This window comes from Gouania willdenowi, chromosome 8 (assembly GCF_900634775.1).
Source record: "Gouania willdenowi chromosome 8, fGouWil2.1, whole genome shotgun sequence".
Lineage (NCBI taxonomy): Eukaryota > Metazoa > Chordata > Actinopteri > Blenniiformes > Gobiesocidae > Gouania > Gouania willdenowi.
This window is the reverse complement of record NC_041051.1, coordinates 29435670-29453980: the sequence shown is the minus strand read 5'-3', so window position 1 is coordinate 29453980 and position 18311 is coordinate 29435670. Positions and strand designations below refer to the sequence as shown.

The following is an 18311-nucleotide window of genomic DNA, read 5'->3' as shown; positions in this document are numbered from 1 at the left end:
CATTATTTACTTAAATATACCTCATAATAGAAATGTGCAACATAGTAGGTAACTAAGTAACTGTCTTCTGTAAGGTTTGAATACTTAATACTTCAACTAATCAAAAATCATAGGAAAAAATTAACTTGCACTTACACATTGTGTTGACATTAGAGAAGTAGAAGACACTTGTCAGTAAATCATGGATGTCGAAAGGTTTAAAATTAAAAAAAAATTCTTCAACTTTGTGCATTTTCTTTCATAAAACACATTCAAAAAAGGCACAAAGCACTTTCAAACACTCATCCTTAAAATATGACATTGCACTCTGCTGAAATGAAGCATCCTTGTTTATTTATCAACGTAAACCAAACTCATTAAAAATGAGTATATTTTTACATCACTGCTGTTATTCACTCTCCTGCTCTTTCTCTCTCTGTTTAAACCAAAAATAAATAAGAAGTGTGGCTTAATCAGAGAACAATCACGTGTCTGTGTTAGCATTATTGGTATTGGTGTCTAGGCCATTAAAGAAACAGGCTAAACGAAGGGTCACATATTCAAATAACACCCGGACCACTGCAACTCACCCCATCCTTAATGCATTATCGGTACAAAATGACAGTATAACAAAACATGCATTAAACTTGACCACCCTGTTTAGTATTAACACGTGCAGTAAGTACAGATTGAGTAGTTTGGCTGTATGACAAAAAAAATAATAATAATCTACTACCAAATATTAAATAAATGACTTAAAACTTAAATAAAAAAAAGAATAAACACATCAGAGTGACAAATAGAACCAAACATCCAAAAGTGCTTTTTACAGCCTGTTTAGCATCTGAAAAGTGTGTTTATAAAGGGCAGGATCAAATGTTTGTGCACTTGGAGTGATAGTGATAGTAGCATTTATGCTGCTGCTGCTATACAAGCAGATTAAGATAACAAGACATTCAATAAATGCAATTCAGGGAAATGGAAATGTTTTCACATGATATTTCAATATCATCATGCCCAAGTTTCCACTTCTACATATATATAAAATACAAAACATGTAAGAAACTGACAATATCCATCAACAAGTGATAGATATCAATCCCAACCGGATCTTTACTTTAAATTTCCTAGACTTTGTGCGATATAAGCACTGGAAAAACTGTGAGCCCCTGCAGTTATTGTTGGGTTTTATTCACACAATTATTCATGTTTTCTCAGTCATTTTTACTTTCTCCTACAGGCCGAATAGGATGCTCCAAAGAGCCAGATTTGGTTAAAAAAAAAAAAAAGATCAATGCCAGCAGCTTGAACTAAAGCCTACATACAGCTTAAAAAGAGGGACCAGTGACCAAAACGTGTCAGGCTAGAGAATAAGCTATATGTGTCAAAGCTAAGTGAACTGACACTAGCAGAGTTTTCATATTTGCATTAAATATTCACATTGGAGATTTTGTCTGAGAGTTTTTGACAATCCACAGCTGTTCAGGGTCTTGTTTCTGCTTTTTCAAAATAGTCGAACTTCACGTGTTGTGGGCCGTGTCCACAGATAAGGGCGTGCTCAGAGTCTACAGAGAAGACAACGCTCCTTAATGTGGTGCTGCATTTCCCACTCTATTCATCTCAAAATTATTGTACTGTATGGGACAGAGAAGCACAGGAAAGATCAACATTATTAATCACATTCAGACAAATCAACCACAGTGGATGCGTCTTAGCCAGGGTTGTCACACATGGGCAAGTTTGAACCTGTACAGCAAGCCTGAGGGCAGTTTAGCAGCCTGTTACTGTATATAAATAGTAAATTTGATTTAAATAGTGCTTTATCCCTACACTGGAGTAGTCCCAAAGCACTTTACAATATCAGCTCATTCACCCATTGACACTCACATTCACACACCAATGGGACAGAGCTGCCATGCAAGGCAGTGTCTTCCCACGGACACTTAGATGCAGGTATAGACTGGGATCGAACCCCCAACCTCTCGATCAGAAGACGAACCCTCTACCTCTACCACCTGAACCACGAGGTGAAACCAAACCTTTGGAAGGCTCAGGACACACTCCAAAAAGCCACGAAAAATGTAGGGCCTCAGTTTTTCCGTGATTATGGAAAATAGACGTAAAATGCGGAATAGAAAAAGGAATCTGAGCCGTTTTGGTTTTCCATTTTTGTAGGTTAAACCTCTTAAGCCACAGCCACTTTTCTCCGAAAATCACATACCCATAACAAATTATTCTACATGACCTAAATGGCAAATTTTTGTACAAATTAAAGTAGGACCCTTAGTGGTTACAGATGATGTTGTGACATTTTGGAAATATATGATACTGAGTGACAATAAATCATGTTTTAAATACATAAATCTGTAGTCCGCTCCAAAAAAAAAACTAGAGATGTACATCAAATATAAAGCCAATTCTCAATAGGGAAGGCTATAAAAGCAGATATAACTGAACTAATGTTAAACATCAACTGATAATAATAAACAATAGGCCAAAGATACATGTTTTTTCATGCTATTGTTCCTGGGAAAAGGGTTGCTGAATGCCTAGCAAGTGTAGCAAAAGCAAAACCGGCAAATTTCCCTTTTTAATCACACGGCTGCACCGTTCGAGCAGAAATTTCAACCTTTTCACTTTCTTTTTGGAGTAAATGATGTTCGACTCATTGATGAAAAATGATCGTAATTATCATGGGTATTAGGCCCATCTTACAAGACAAAAAGATGATTTCTTAAGGTTTTTTTTTTTTTTTTTTTAATAACAGCTTTTGTTAGAAGTACAATTGGAACATTTATGGAAAACATTTATAGTTTTGAAATTATTACAGCTTTTGTGAAATAATATAGTCAGCGAGGTTTGTGTCATATTAACCCTGATGTGTTTGTACTATAGTTCGATGGTGGATTTTTAGGGTTGATGCTAAGCTAGGTGAGACAGAAAGCATCTGAATAAATCCAACATTAATACCTGTAGCAGCTGCAAGGACTGAGCTTCACCTACGCTGGAGAGCGGCCTGTTGGTCTACAAAAGCAGAAGAAGAAGAAGAAGAAGAAACAGGAGACATTTTATTTGTAATGCAATTACATTTAAAACAAATCTCAAAGTGTAAAAAATGAATGCATAAGGGTAAAAGTATTGAGAAGGGATAAGAGCAGGTTTAAATTCCAAAACAGAAAGTGAACCGTACAAAACTGAATTAAAAATACATGGTTAGAGTTGGAATGTTGACAAGAGTGAATATAAGTCTAAAGTTTGACTGTTGTTTATTTATCTCCAAACTTGTAAAAAGAGAGTCTGGATTTAATAATGTTCACATTATGTGCAGAACCTTTATTATTAACACAAGGAAAAACACACAAATGCAAATCTAACTAAAATCCCAGTTTCATTTTTTTGCTTCTTATTCAATTTAATTTAAATTTTCTAATTAAAATCAGCCAGTAAAAAAATTAATTTGTCATTTTTCTTCTAACAACTGCCTTTTTACAATGTTTTGATTGTATTTTAACACTATTTGGAAATCTACGCCACAAAAAGACACAAATACATCGAAATATTAGCTACTTTTACCAACATGGAATTACATATAAATATAAAACATTCCAGAAATAGAAAATAGAAAAACAACTTTCATAAAAGACACAATTTCTGCAAATTATTATATTTACTTTAAAGAGTTCTGTTTGTTTTCTAATTCGTAGTCTAGATGAGCTTCATTTATATTATCTGAACTTTGTTGGCTTTTGATGTTATTTCTAATAATTACATGGGATAAAGTGCTTTGCTGTTGCTTCTGTATTAATCATTACATCCAAATAATTACCATATATATATATATATATAATTATATATATATATATATATATTTAACTTACAGAGTGAAACGTGTTCCTTCTTCCGTAAAGAAATAAGAGGAAAAACACCAAATTGCCGATTAAGGATATCACGACGACAATCTTCAAGCCAGGATTCTCTGAGCACAAATCAGACATTTAAGGATTTTAAAGTTATGAACAAATCAATAGAAAAAAAACAGCAACATTTGTCTGGAATCAAATTGACAAATAAACACTCACATCCTTCTTTTCCTAAAAACATACAATACCCACATGTGAAAGTGGTGAATAAATAAAAAGATTACCTTTAGAATAATTGCTCATATCCATGATATAAAAAATAATAATAAAGCAGTATGAGTCAAACTCAAAGGCAGCACGAAGATACAATCACGATTGTGTCAAAAGAATCTAAAAAAGATACACAACCCAACACATGAACACACTGTAGGATGCTGAATAATAGAACATCTTCAGAGTCTCTTTTAGCCTCAAACACACATAGAATATCTCTTTAACAAGGAAAACACCTTAAAACAGGAAGTCTACACTACCATGGCAACCATCAAATGCTTTTAAGTAGGGGGACCACATTTTGACTTTCCAAAAAGAGGACAACTTGGGCCGACCTCGCAAATCAGCCTGTTTGTGTAGAGTTGCTCAGAAAGTGACTTTTCAGAGGCTAAAACTCTGGAAAACAGGCGAGTTTGGGAAAATGGACCTCAAACACTATGTTTTTGGTGTTCCTAGAACGATTGGAGATGAGTGAAAAATAGCATGAAGCGTTTTTTATTGCATCTGCAGCTTCACCTCTCATTCCTACTAGTTAAGCCTACAGTTGAGCCGTCTGTTGTTTGGGTTGTGCATCCCTTTAATAACCACATTTCAAAATAAACTTTTTGGCTTTTTATAAAAAGCTGTAAAACTTAGGGTTTTTTTCCCCACAAGAAAGACATTTTTGAAACAACAAGGTTAAGTACAGACTGTTGATTTGTGTTGATTTGGCATTTGAAAAAGTAGAAAACATAGATAATATGATAGGAAAATGACTTACCTGCATGACTGTCAGTTTTTTGACCTGAGAAGAGGAAAAAACAATAAGAAACTGTGATGTTGAACGGATGGTTGCAGGTTCAAATCTGATGTGGGTCCATGAACTGAATGAGTATGATGGAAATACAGCAGCTGTAACAGCTATACAATATTATACTTTTTCTTTTTAGAAAATATGAACAACAGACTGTGATAAAATAAATTGAATATATGTATACATATATGTATATAGTTTTAAAATGACCTCTGACTGTGCCGCCTTTGTCTGTGGTTTCTTTCGTTGTCGTAGGCGAACTATAGTCTGTGGTTGAACTCAGTGACAGTGTAGTAGTTTCTGACTTTGTTGTCAGTTGTGTTGTTGGTGCTGTTGTTGTTCTGGGCAATGTTGTTGTTATTGTTGCTTCTGTATCTGTAACCACAGACCACACAGTCAGTGCAATATGAGGAAAAATCCTTCAAGCATTTCAGACACTAAACATTTTAAAATGAAAAGATTTACTGGTGAAGTGAAAAGTATCACGAGTACAGGGGTCACCAACCTTTCTGAAACTGAGCTACTTCATTGGTACTATATAGTCCAAAGGGCTACCAGTTAGAAAATAACTTATTCAATTCTCCATTTTCATGGTTTCACTTTACTGAGGCAAAGATATATAATAAGGAAGGCTAGAAGTAATGTAAAAAGGTAGGAAATTAAACCAAACAAGTTCTTTTTGTCTTCTTTTTGAAGAATATGAAAGGGTTCAATAATTCTGACTACTGTTTAAGACACATCAAAGCGATCAGCAGACGCCTCTGAAGGAGACTGGCAGTTGACAGTCGAAACATGTCAGGAGATCAAAGTAATTTTCCTGAAAATCTTTTGTCTGAACAAATGAAACCATAACATATCAAAGGTATGAAATGTTGAGATTTCAACATGAAACACTTTATTTCTCCTTATTTATGCAATTGTTTCATTTTCATTACATTTTATATGAAATCCACCATGCATTTAAAAAAAACACATCTTCTATATAAATATATATTATATTGTATATAACATACCACAGACCACATACCAGAACTGCAACATTTAAAACCATTTGTTTCAGCCAAACAAACATTTAAAGATAAAGAGTGCAATACTCCTGACTGAAAACATGACTATGGGAGATTAACAGCGAGCCAGAGAAAACCTGAGTCTGAGAAACCTTGGGCCCAGATTCGGCTCTTCCTATCATTGTGAAGCTCGACCAGGAAAGAAACATGCTCTGATGTCAAATTTACTGTGTTCAAAACAGGGGATGGATTTAGATAAGCAAACTGCTTTTTCTGTCTCCCTTTCCGGCATGCAAAAAGACAAAAAAAAAAATAAATAAAAAAATGGTCTGTGATTGAGGCCATGTCGCAAATGAACTGAATAAATAAATAAAAGATGGTTAATTTATTACTAAAGCTTTATCAGCAGTAATTACATTTACTAAGTATTAACTACATCTCTAAAATGTAATTATCTTTGCAAGTTTGAATCCTGGAAAGTAAATCAGATTTTTGATGAAGCTGATTGGTGACGAGAGCTCCTGAAACCACCTCAAATGGTCCATGAAGGCACCATGTTAGTGACATAGACAACTGGCAGTCCGGGGGCCACATGCGGCCTTCGGTCTAATTCTGTGCGGCCCCCCAAGACAAATCCACTGTAATTCAAAAAAATTGGAAGTGATATGAAGGCCACCATTATACAGTACGCAAAATAACTCCAAAAACACACAACACAACAACAAAAGCCCCAGAAAGATTCATAAACTGCCCAAAAAGGACTCAAAAGGACATCAGATACACAAAACAACCACCTAAACTCACAAAACAACAACAGTTGCACAAAATGGCCAAAAATACTGAAACAGATTGACAATAAACAAAATGCAAATATTACACACAAAAAATAGTGAGACATCTCACTCATAGAACCAGGGTTACGAGTGTAACGTTTAGTTTTCATGGACTAGTTTGAGACTTTATCTCAGGGCTGTCAAACTCATTTTAGTTTATTAATAATAATAATGCATCAATACGCATTTTACAGAATTAAGGGATTATTCTTTCACTCCACACTTAGTGGTGGTAAACTGTTATTGTAGCCACAGCTGCCCTGGGGCAGACTGATGGAGGCGAGGCTCCTCCCACCACCACCACCAACACTCACTCACACACTACATTCATACTAAGCAATGTGGGTGAAGTTGTTTTTTAGAACTCGAATGACTTGTTTATTGTTTCTAGAAGTGAAAGTAAAACACAAATTTGTCATCATTTTGTTTATATTTGGTGTCATTTTGTATGATTCTGTAGACATTTTGTGTAATGTGTTGTCCTTTTGTGTGTATGTGGAATCCTTTGGTGTATTTTTCTCTCATTTTGTATATCATTGTTGTTTTTTGGAATTATGTTATGCATTGTTTTTGAACACGTGTGTCTCTGTTAATATTTTGCATATTTCTCTCTTATTTTGTATATTGCTATGTCTGTGTCAGAGTGATTTTGTGTTTTTTGTAATCTTTTTGTAGGTTTTTGTGTTTTATCGTTATAAAAGGAGGCCTGAACAAAAACTTTTGACAGTTTTTGGTTAATCAAGCAAATCAGAATTACAATATATATCAAATGGGCACTGAAGTGTAGCGATAAAATCAAGCCTTTCATCCCAGCTCTAGTAGATAACTGTGTCATCAGCATATTGCTTGACTTTTTATTTTGTATTTAATCCAATTTTCCATAAACAAAGAACTTACTGTAAAGGTTTGATGGTTGTCCTGAATATAACCACCACACGGTTTCTAAAAAGAAAGAAATATGATGAATTTTATTTTAGGTTTAAGTTATGATGGAAACAAACACACCCTTCAAAGTTGGCGCGAGAACTCACCGTAGTCGTGGCAACCTGTAAAGTGAAACAGGGAAAGCCTCGTTAGTTTGACATAGCAGCAGTAACTAGAATGTGCTCGATATCAGTGTCAGTCTCACCTTCTGCCGTCTGATTGACTGCTTTGGCAATTAAACATATGAAGTCATAGAAAGAAATGTTTTTAAAGTCTTCCCCTTGGCACTTTTCAGTTTTGATTTTCGAGCCCTGCGAAGAAACAAAAGTTAAGTGGAGTTGAATAAAACTCGACTGTTGGCTAAACAGACGATTAAACTCACTTCTTTTCTTTCGTTATCTTCAAAAAGGTGAAACAAAAAGTGTTGGAGTTCAGTTCGGGTTTCACACTCTCGCTCTAAAGTACACTCTATGATGTTCTGCAATGACACAAAGCTTCAATACAACCAAAGAATCCACACATTAAACCTTTTTCTTTTTCTTTTTTAAACTTACTTTGGGATCTTTGGGTTTTCTGAGTGAAATTGGCTGTGTCAGATGTTCTTTCTTTGAAAAAGAAACAAAATACCAATAAGTTAAAGCATTAACGCATTAAAACAGTGATAACAGTAACAAGTATAATCTGTGATTAAGTCAAAATGATTCACTCGCCCAAAGATGGACATCTTTTCTCATAATTGTTATTCAGCGGGGGCCACAGAAATATGATTGTGTGATCCGAGGGCCACATTATGAACATTTAAGTCAGTATTCAGAATAATGACTGAATCTGAGCATTAATACAAAAAAAAAGATATATTGTGTATTTTCTGTGTCATTTTGAGTATTTTTGTCATTATTTTGCTTATTTTAGGAGAAATTTTGTGTATTGTGTTTTCTTTTTGTGCATTTTTTTGTCCTTTTCTTTTTTTTTTCTGTCACTTTGTGTATGTTTGTTGTCTTGTGTATTTCCCTTTTTTTCAATTCATAATAAAATACATTTATAATTATAATACACAAGATGTATTTTCCCTCTCCTTTTGTATATAATTGTTGTTTTGTGTTTTTACAGTTATTCATTGTTTTAGAACTTGTATTTGTCTTGGTGGATATTTTTCATTTTGTGTATTTTTAATGTAATTTTGAGTTTTTTTTTTCATCATTGAGGTTTTGTGTATACTGTTGTCTTTTAGTGTGTTTGTGGAATCATTTTGTGTATTTTTCTGTCCTTTTCTGTCTTTGTCATTTTGTTTGTATTTTTCCTCTCATTTTGTACATAACTGTTGTTTTGTGTGTTTGTGTTATTAATTGTTTTAGAACTTGTGTATCTTTGTGGATATTTTGTGTCATTTTGTGTATTTTTGTAAAAAAAACGTGTATTCTGTTGTCTTTCTGTGTGTTTGTAAAATCATTTGGTGCATTTTTCTGTACTTTTCTGTCATTTTGTATGTTTTTCCTTTCATTTTATATATTATTGTTGTTGTTTTGTGTGTTTGAACTGATTTGTCTGTGTTGATATTTTAAGTATTTTTAATTTTTAGTGTTTTTGTCATCATTTTGTGTATATTTGGAGTCATATTGTGTGTTTTTGTCATCAATATGTATGTTTTTGGAGACAGCCTGTTATTGTTAAAAGGAAAAAGTATAGCACTCAGGATCATTTTTATTTACATTTTCAACCACCGCTGACTGCTAAAAGGTCCGTGATCCACCAGTTAAGAGGCGATAAGGTAGAGAATAATAATAACACACACACACACACACACACACACGTGAACACGTACCCAGTCATTTAAATCGAAATATTCATTGATGTTTCCCTTCGTCAGGTCAATTGCGGCGATGAATACCTGTCGAACAGAAATTAAACTCACGTTTGAGAGAAAATATTTAAAAATGAAGGACATTTAAAATCATCATGTGTTTGCGTAGAATCTACATCATTTTCATTCTGAATTCAACCAAACCGTTATGACCACCTGAAGCTTCTCATTTAGCCGTTTTGCTTTAGCCCATCTTTGACATCTTATATTGAATGACGAGATTTTAACCAGTTATAATTCACAATGCAAAGAAAACTAACATAATAACAACAATATCAATATTATTTGAAACAATCAATACCAAAATGTATTCCATTAAAACGTAGCTAAAGATGCTAGGGTGGAAAATCTCCACCTAAAACCAGCAGCTATTGATGGAAAAGCTAGAAAATATATCAACAGCAGCAAATCAATGTATTAGAATTAATTGACTAAAAACCCCCAACATACAATATGTGAACTGAGAAACTAAGACAAATATACCACATGGAGAAAATCACATATGAAAACTATTTTTTACTCGATGGAAACGTGCTGAGGCCATAATTATGCAATAAAATGATCTGAACCCACCCACATATTAATCCACTCACTCTAAACCAATCTTGTCAATCCCACATATCTGGTTCTTGTTTTTATTAATTCATTTATTTATGTATGTATTTATTTATTTTATTTTATTTTTGATTCACCCTCACCTGGTTGCCTTTATGAATAACATCCCTTTGCTAAAGTAATGTATTTGTGGCTGAAATCTGATTAAAACATGATCGTTACTATCTGTCAATCACAACATATAATGAATATAGCTGTTAGAATTTTAGAAAATGTAATGAGTTAAAAAACTGTGTTTGAAATTGTACCAGTTGGCTACTTTGAAAATAAAAAAAATAACCATAATTATTACCACTTTACTATGTTTATAAGAAATGAAAGTGTTCAGGCTTGAAAACAACATTCTTTCAGTTTAATCAAACACTGAGGGATCGTAGTTCCGGAGATTTGTGGATGCGATGCAGAACGAGGTCCAGACATGTTATAAAACACACGAGGGACGACAGAAACTCACAGTTTTCTATTCTGAAGTAATGAGCCTCTGCTTTCTCTGACTGTGACCTTTACTGAGGACAAACTAAATGGTTGTTCAAATGAATGACGAATGCTATGAGTAGCAAGAAAGCAAATAAAATCTTTATTAATCCAACACAGATGCTGCTCTGTTGTTAACTTTAAATGGTTTGGAATGTGAATTGAAAGCTTTGCTTTGATAGCTTACTGTAATTAGCACAGGCTACATACTCAGGCTAACGTCAGTGAGCTCTTTTTAAAATATCTTATAATCTTAATGCAGACCAGTCTGTGTAAATATTTTGTGTATTTTTTCATTTTAAGTATTTTTCAGAGGGTTCATCAAGCTATGTGTCTACGTATTTACAGACACATCTATGCTATGTGTGTATTTACAGACACATCTATGCTATGTGTGTATTTACAGACACATCTATGCTATGTGTGTATTTACACACATCTATGCTATGTGTGTATTTACAGACACATCTATGCTATGTGTGTATTTACAGACACATCTATGCTATGTGTGTATTTACACACATCTATGCTATGAGTGTATTTACAGACACATCTATGCCGTGTGTGTATTTACAGACACATCTATGCCATGTGTGTATTTACAGACACATCCATGCTATGTGTGTATTTACAGACACATCTATGCTATGTGTGTATTTACAGACACATCTATGCTATGAGTGTATTTACAGACACATCTATGCTATGTGTGTATTTACAGACACATCTATGCTATGTGTGTATTTACAGACACATCTATGCCGTGTGTGTATTTACAGACACATCTATGCTATGAGTGTATTTACAGACACATCCATGCTATGTGTGTATTTACAGACACATCTATGCTATGTGTGTATTTACAGACACATCTATGCTAGGTGTGTATTTACAGACGCATCTATGCTATGTGTGTATTTACAGACACATCATGCTATGTGTGTATTTACAGACACATCTATGCCATGTGTGTATTTACAGACACATCTATGCTATGTGTGTATTTACAGACACATCTATGCCGTGTGTGTATTTACAGACACATCTATGCTATGTGTGTATTTACAGACACATCTATGCCGTGTGTGTATTTACAGACACATCTATGCTATGTGTGTATTTACAGACACATCTATGCCGTGTGTGTATTTACAGACACATCTATGCTATGTGTGTATTTACAGACACATCTATGCCGTGTGTGTATTTACAGACACATCATGCTATGTGTGTATTTACAGACACATCTATGCTATGTGTGTATTTACAGACACATCTATGCTGTGTGTGTTTACACACATCTATGCTATGTGTGTATTTACAGACATATCTATGCTATGAGTGTATTTACAGACACATCTATGCTATGTGTGTATTTACAGACACATCTATGCTATGTGTGTATTTACACACATCTATGCCGTGTGTGTATTTACAGACACATCTATGCCGTGTGTGTATTTACAGACACATCTATGCCATGTGTGTATTTACAGACACATCTATGCTATGTGTGTATTTACAGACACATCTATGCTATGTGTGTATTTACAGACACATCTATGCTATGTGTGTATTTACAGACACATCTATGCTATGTGTGTATTTACAGACACATCTATGCTATGTGTGTATTTACAGACACATCTATGCCGTGTGTGTATTTACAGACACATCTATGCCGTGTGTGTATTTACAGACACATCTATGCCGTGTGTGTATTTACAGACACATCTATGCCGTGTGTGTATTTACAGACACATCTATGCTATGTGTGTATTTACAGACACATCTATGCCGTGTGTGTATTTACAGACACATCTATGCTATGTGTGTATTTACAGACACATCTATGCCGTGTGTGTATTTACAGACACATCTATGCCGTGTGTGTATTTACAGACACATCTATGCCGTGTGTGTATTTACAGACACATCTATGCCGTGTGTGTATTTACAGACACATCTATGCTATGAGTGTATTTACAGACACATCTATGCCGTGTGTGTATTTACAGACACATCTATGCCGTGTGTGTATTTACAGACACATCTATGCTATGTGTGTATTTACAGACACATCTATGCTATGTGTGTATTTACAGACACATCTATGCTATGAGTGTATTTACAGACACATCTATGCTATGTGTGTATTTACAGACACATCTATGCTATGTGTGTATTTACAGACACATCTATGCTATGTGTGTATTTACAGACACATCTATGCTATGTGTGTATTTACAGACACATCTATGCTATGTGTGTATTTACAGACACATCTATGCTATGTGTGTATTTACAGACACATCTATGCTATGTGTGTATTTACAGACACATCTATGCTATGTGTGTATTTACAGACACATCTATGCTATGAGTGTATTTACAGACACATCTATGCTATGTGTGTATTTAAAAACACATCATGCTATGAGTGTATTCCCGTCTGTCTCTGCGTGCGCGCGAACGCGTGTGTCCGTCTTATCGTTATGTGTGTGAGCTTCACGTCATGATTGTGTGTGGCTGTGGTTGTAGTGACACATCTCAGTGTATGAACTGTCTATGTGTGTGTGTGTGTGTGTACAGGTACATCATTGTGTGCATTACCATCTGTCTCTGCGCACAGCGCTATGAGCTAATTGAGTGGGCGTGTCTTACTGATACAGCAGTGACACCAATAATCAAGGCATTTTTTAAATTTCCCTCCTCGTGGCAGGTCAGCAGAAAGCAGGGCTTTAGTTACTTTTTAAGTACAAACAGAATTACTGATTTAGAAATATACTCAAAATAGTACAAGTACCCATAAAAGCAACTCAATTACAGTAACGTGAGGAATTGTAAATGTGGCTGATCGTGTGTCTCACAGTGTTAAAGCTCCTAGGAAATGTGACTCACCATTAGAAGCAGGGTGTAAGTCATGGTCCTCCATGTCATGCTGCTGCTTTGATCATCCAGGCTTCCACTGGTAAACACACACAGAGCAAATACAGTCAGACAAGGCCAGGAGTGGACAGACTGTTTGTCTCAGGGCAGGGTTCACATGGACAGACGGGCCGGGCCAGCACCCGATGCATACATACATTCTTATTCTTGTTAAAGTTCAAATTTATAAAACTTCATAACAAATCAACCATATGGTGCTACAGATGTGCAACTTTCACCAAAATTTAGCCCCAATTCTAAAGAAACGTTTGTATTTAAGGAGAGACAGGCCTGTTAGTAGAGCAGGCTTCTCAAAGTGTGTGGTGGAGAATAGACATGACAGGTGGACACTTTGAATTTCATCTCAATCTTCTTAAAAACCCTTTCTTCATCGACAATAAAGATCATTAAAGCATTCAATTAAAGACTGCATTAGATATGCAACCGGGAATAAAATGTAACGTGGAACTAAAGTGCAAACTTAATGATTTACGATGGCATGTGAAGTGGAGCGGAACCATAAACAGACTTTTAAAAGCTGATTTTCTTAAAGGTAGGGTAGGTGATTTTCAAAAGCTAGCATGATTTTGAATGTAGCCTCCCCGATGGCTCCGCCTTTACCCCCCTCGCCCCTCCCCTCTGTGCTCCGTCTCACTCACATGCATGCGCACAGCTGCTGCAGAAGAGGAGCTCAGCTCATCACTTGTATTGTGTAGAAACGTTGTTGTCTCATGTCTCATTCAGCTGTAAGTAAACAATAAACTTTACCATTATATATGTTAAAAAACGCCGTGTTATTTTTTTTTTATTATATATACTGTATATAGATAATTAATAGCAGTTTTCCATTAATTTAAATGTACTTTTAAGGAAGAAATACTATATCGAGATATATATCATTATTAGGATATAAATCTACCTATATTGTTAGATCACATTTTCTCCATATTGCACAGTACTACTCTGAAAGAAGTAAAAAGTCAGTGAAATTACCGGGAATTCTCCCCATAATGCACAGAAATCTCTTGTGGATTCCTGTTGAGAAAACACTATATTCTCGTACTCACATTTCTCAGGAATAGCTTTTTAAGACCAAGTGCAAATAAAAGTGAAATGAAAACATGAGGCAGTAATGTGAAACAGCAGGAGATGAAGTTAAAAAAGACAAATCCTGTCTGTTTCATCGCTCACTGCCAGAATAAGCAAAAAAAAACAAAAGAAAGACTCGCCTCATGATTTTCTCTTGGCTCTGATCCCTCCGATATGTTGCAACCGCTGCACACATGTTAACACAGAGTATCAGATGATGTCATCGTCATCTGACCCCAGACAAATGTACGACACCAGTATAAGGAGCAAGAATTTACATCTAAGACAAGCATAGAAAATATGGATAATAATAGTAATAATTCTTAGTGATTGGTACAGCCAAAAACACAGATATCGTGCACCATTTTCATCACGAAATTTGGGATTTTCTTGTCTGCTGCTGTTTGTAGACCTGCTGCTTTATCTCCAAAATGGTGACTTCCGGGTTGATGGCGCGATTGATGACGCGCCGTCAAAACCCTCTATAAACTATCAAAGACAGCCCTCGCGAATTAAATCAAGTCATCTTGAGGAAGAAAACCTCCTTTCAGCCACAAGGAGGCGATACAGCCTTAACTGGCTGTGCGCGCTTTTTTATACACCGCTTTTAAAAAGTGTTAAAGGATGAAAAGTGTGTGTAGTTAGTCATTAGTGAATACCAGAGAACCACATGAGTGAGCATGAGAAATTATATGTAATGAAAAGAAAATGTTAATGTCTAATTTAAAGACAAGCAACATGAAATTAACAGTAAATATGCAACGTGTTGACTTGTATATGAACTGTAAATATATTAAATAAACACATGTGCTTCATATAGACATTTATGTTGTCATTTAGGCTGTTTTATAATCTATGAATTAGGGCTGGGCGATATATCAAGATTCAAGATGTATCGGAGTTTCCGATTTTGGCAATATAGAAAACTACAATATCGCATATATTGATAATATATATCACATTTTGTATAAAAAAAATTATTGTTTAGGAGTCGCTGCTTTTACTTCTCAGAACAGATGAATCTATCTAAAGTTAGATGGATTAATGAGTGCGTCCTAACCCAGACCTTCCCCATAACAAGCCACACTACAGAACTCACTCACATGTGCTGTCCCTTACAGGTGAAAAAGCTTAAAGTAGCACATATTGTCCAGTTGTTTGTTAATAAATATGTCTGTGTGGCATTTTGCATCAGCAAATTTAACCAAGAATTGTCTTTCTGGTCTGACTTAATTTTAAATAAAATCATCAAGATTTATATCGTATATCACCATTTTGAGAACATTTTATTGTATCAATGACCTGTTTGCATTAATATCACTACATGTGGTGATATTAATGACGCATGCATGCTGGAAAATCACTTTACTGCTGTAATTATTTTACTCAAGTTAATGATTAACATATGATTATGGTCCAAAGCAACATCAAATGCAGTTTATTTCCCTGCCCTGCTTATTAATGTATTAATCTACACTATGTGTTGTTAATTCAGTAAGAACTGAATTAACAGCCATATGTGTTTTAAATGAACATTTATTCAAAGTGTCATTAAGAAGAGTAACGGTCAGTGTCAGTGGACTGCTGCAAATACTCAGTTTGTATCTCATAATTATGATTTTACTAAGTCATTAGTATGACTTACCGTGGTTATGTTAATTTAATTTATTAATTTGTTTTTAGTGGTAGAAACAGGCTTCCATAACAACATGTGCAGACAAGTTACAAAATAAATAAATAAAAGAAAAAGAAAAGATATCGTTGATTTTTTTTTTTTTTTTTTTGTATTTTCAACGATAAAAACCTGTAAAAACTTAGCTTTTAATAATAATAATAATAATAATAATAATAATAATAATAATAATAATAATGCATTAGATTTTATATAGCGCTTTATCATGGACATTCAAAGCACTTTACGGAATTAAGGCATTAATAATTAATTCCACACTAATGTGCGGCTTACTATGGAAGCCCGTTTCCGCCACTAAAAAAAATAAAAAATCACCAAGGAAAGTCATAATTATGAGAAAGAAAGTCATAATTATGAGTTAGAAAGTCATAATTATGAGATAGGTAGTCATAATTATGAGTAACAAAGTCATAATTATGAGTTAGTAAAGTATCTTTTCAAGGTTGCGTTTACTCAGCATATTTCTATGTGAATTTGCAAGCAAACAAAGTATTTTATCATTTGTAAAGCCTCGTCTAATGTAGTCTTTGATAGTCTTATCAGTGTCAGCTCACCACATGAACAAGCTGCTGTAAATGTGTTTAAGTATCTCATAATTATGACTTTGTTTCCCATAATTATGACTTTTTATTTTTTTTAGTGGCGGAAACGGGCTTCCATAGCTTTCCGTATGTTTTTCCTGAACATGTAATTATCTTTAATAGCCTACAGGTGGTTCAATGTCCTTTGGATCTCATTAGTAGCGATGTATAAAACCATGCTATATTATTCTATTTTTAAAGGTTTGTTCTGACTATGAAGCTCCATGTAACATTCTAGAATCATAGAGTCTAGAATCTAGACCATGTGCTGGGGATCCATCCATCATCCATCTTCATACCCGCTTATTCCCGTTTAACAGGGTCCCGGGGGTCTCCCGGTGCCAATCTCCGGCTCTCATAGGGCGCTGGGCGGGGGTACACCCTGGACAGGGCACCAGTCCATCACAGGGCAACACAGACACAGACAACCATTCACTCTCTCATTCACTCCTATTGGCAATTTAGAGACTCCAATCAACCTTACTGTCATGTTTTTGGATTGTGGAAGGAAGCCGGAGTACCTGGAGGAAACCCACGCAGCACGGGGAGAACATGCAAACTCCACACAGAAAGGACCCAAGTCCACCCCAGGGCTTGAACCCAGGGCTTGAACCCAGGGCTTGAACCCAGGACCTTCTTGCTGTGAGGTGGACGTACTAACCACTAAGCCACCGTGCGCCGCGTGCTAGGGATCCGTTCATGGTTATTATGGTGGCTCACCTGTTTCCGTGTCCTTCTCCCACAGGTTTCCAGTGTGTCTCTGTGTCTCTGGTGGAGGAAAAATCCTTAAATCCTGGGAGAAGAAGGAAGATTTCCTGCAGAGAAATGAAAGAAGCAGCTCCTCACAACTCAGTCTGCAAAGTCATGAAGCCAGAAACTGGACTTTCACTTTCACTTCCCTCCTCCTTCTCCTCCTCCTTCTCCTCCTCCTCCTCCTGAGCCTATTGGAAACTGTCAATTACTCATTCACCACAGACAGTCTGAACTAGGGCTGGACGATATGGACCAAAACTCATAACTCGATACTTGTAATCCGTTACCGTCACCTCTAGTTTTATTCATCGCTAACTTCAATGAGACCCGAAGTGCATTGATACGGTGGCCGTAAAATCTCACAACTGACGAACGACACAACGCAACACAAAACGAAAGCGCACAACACAACATGAAAGCAGTACAGTAAAAATCCACAAAGAAGAGTGACGTTAACGTTGGAACACAAAAAAAAATCCACGAAAAAGAGTGACGTTAACGTTGGTACATTAAAAAAAATCCACGAAGAAGAGTGACGTTAACGTTGGAACATTAAAAAAAATCCACAAAGAAGAGTGACGTTAACGTTGGAACATTAAAAAAATCCACGAAGAAGAGTGACGTTAACGTTGGAACATTAAAAAAAAA

At 35.4% G+C, this 18311-nt stretch overlaps 1 protein-coding gene across 4 annotated transcripts; it reads right to left on the bottom strand.

The window, feature by feature from the left end:
* Window positions 1-311: 311 nt before the first annotated feature.
* Window positions 312-17804, bottom strand: LOC114468432 (uncharacterized). 4 transcript variants are annotated; one of them, XM_028455318.1, is made up of 13 exons: window positions 17631-17804; window positions 13521-13587; window positions 9492-9557; window positions 8224-8274; window positions 8052-8147; window positions 7875-7980; window positions 7777-7791; window positions 7643-7687; window positions 5116-5280; window positions 4873-4896; window positions 3858-3955; window positions 2950-3003; window positions 312-1618 (listed from the first exon to the last, which is right to left on the bottom strand). In XM_028455318.1, the coding sequence occupies exons 2-13, from the start codon at window positions 13557-13559 to the stop codon at window positions 1595-1597; spliced, it is 783 nt and encodes a 260-aa protein (XP_028311119.1). In that variant the 5' UTR covers window positions 13560-13587; window positions 17631-17804; the 3' UTR covers window positions 312-1594. The 4 variants fall into 4 exon arrangements, with proteins under 4 accessions (XP_028311119.1, XP_028311117.1, XP_028311118.1 ...); XM_028455316.1 differs by having other exon boundaries at window positions 312-1613; XM_028455317.1 differs by lacking the exon at window positions 17631-17804 and adding an exon at window positions 14207-14263 and having other exon boundaries at window positions 312-1613.
* Window positions 17805-18311: the final 507 nt, after the last annotated feature.

Bases quoted from the DNA above. Each gene is read 5' to 3' on its own strand.
- LOC114468432 (XM_028455316.1), bottom strand. From the start codon at position 13,559: ATGACATGGAGGACCATGACTTACACCCTGCTTCTAATG. The intron at 8,275-9,491 runs GTACGTGTTCAC...TCTTTTTCAAAG, and splicing joins ATTTCGATTTAAATGACTGG to AAAGAACATCTGACACAGCC. The intron at 7,981-8,051 runs GTGAGTTTAATC...GTTTCTTCGCAG, and splicing joins AAGATAACGAAAGAAAAGAA to GGCTCGAAAATCAAAACTGA.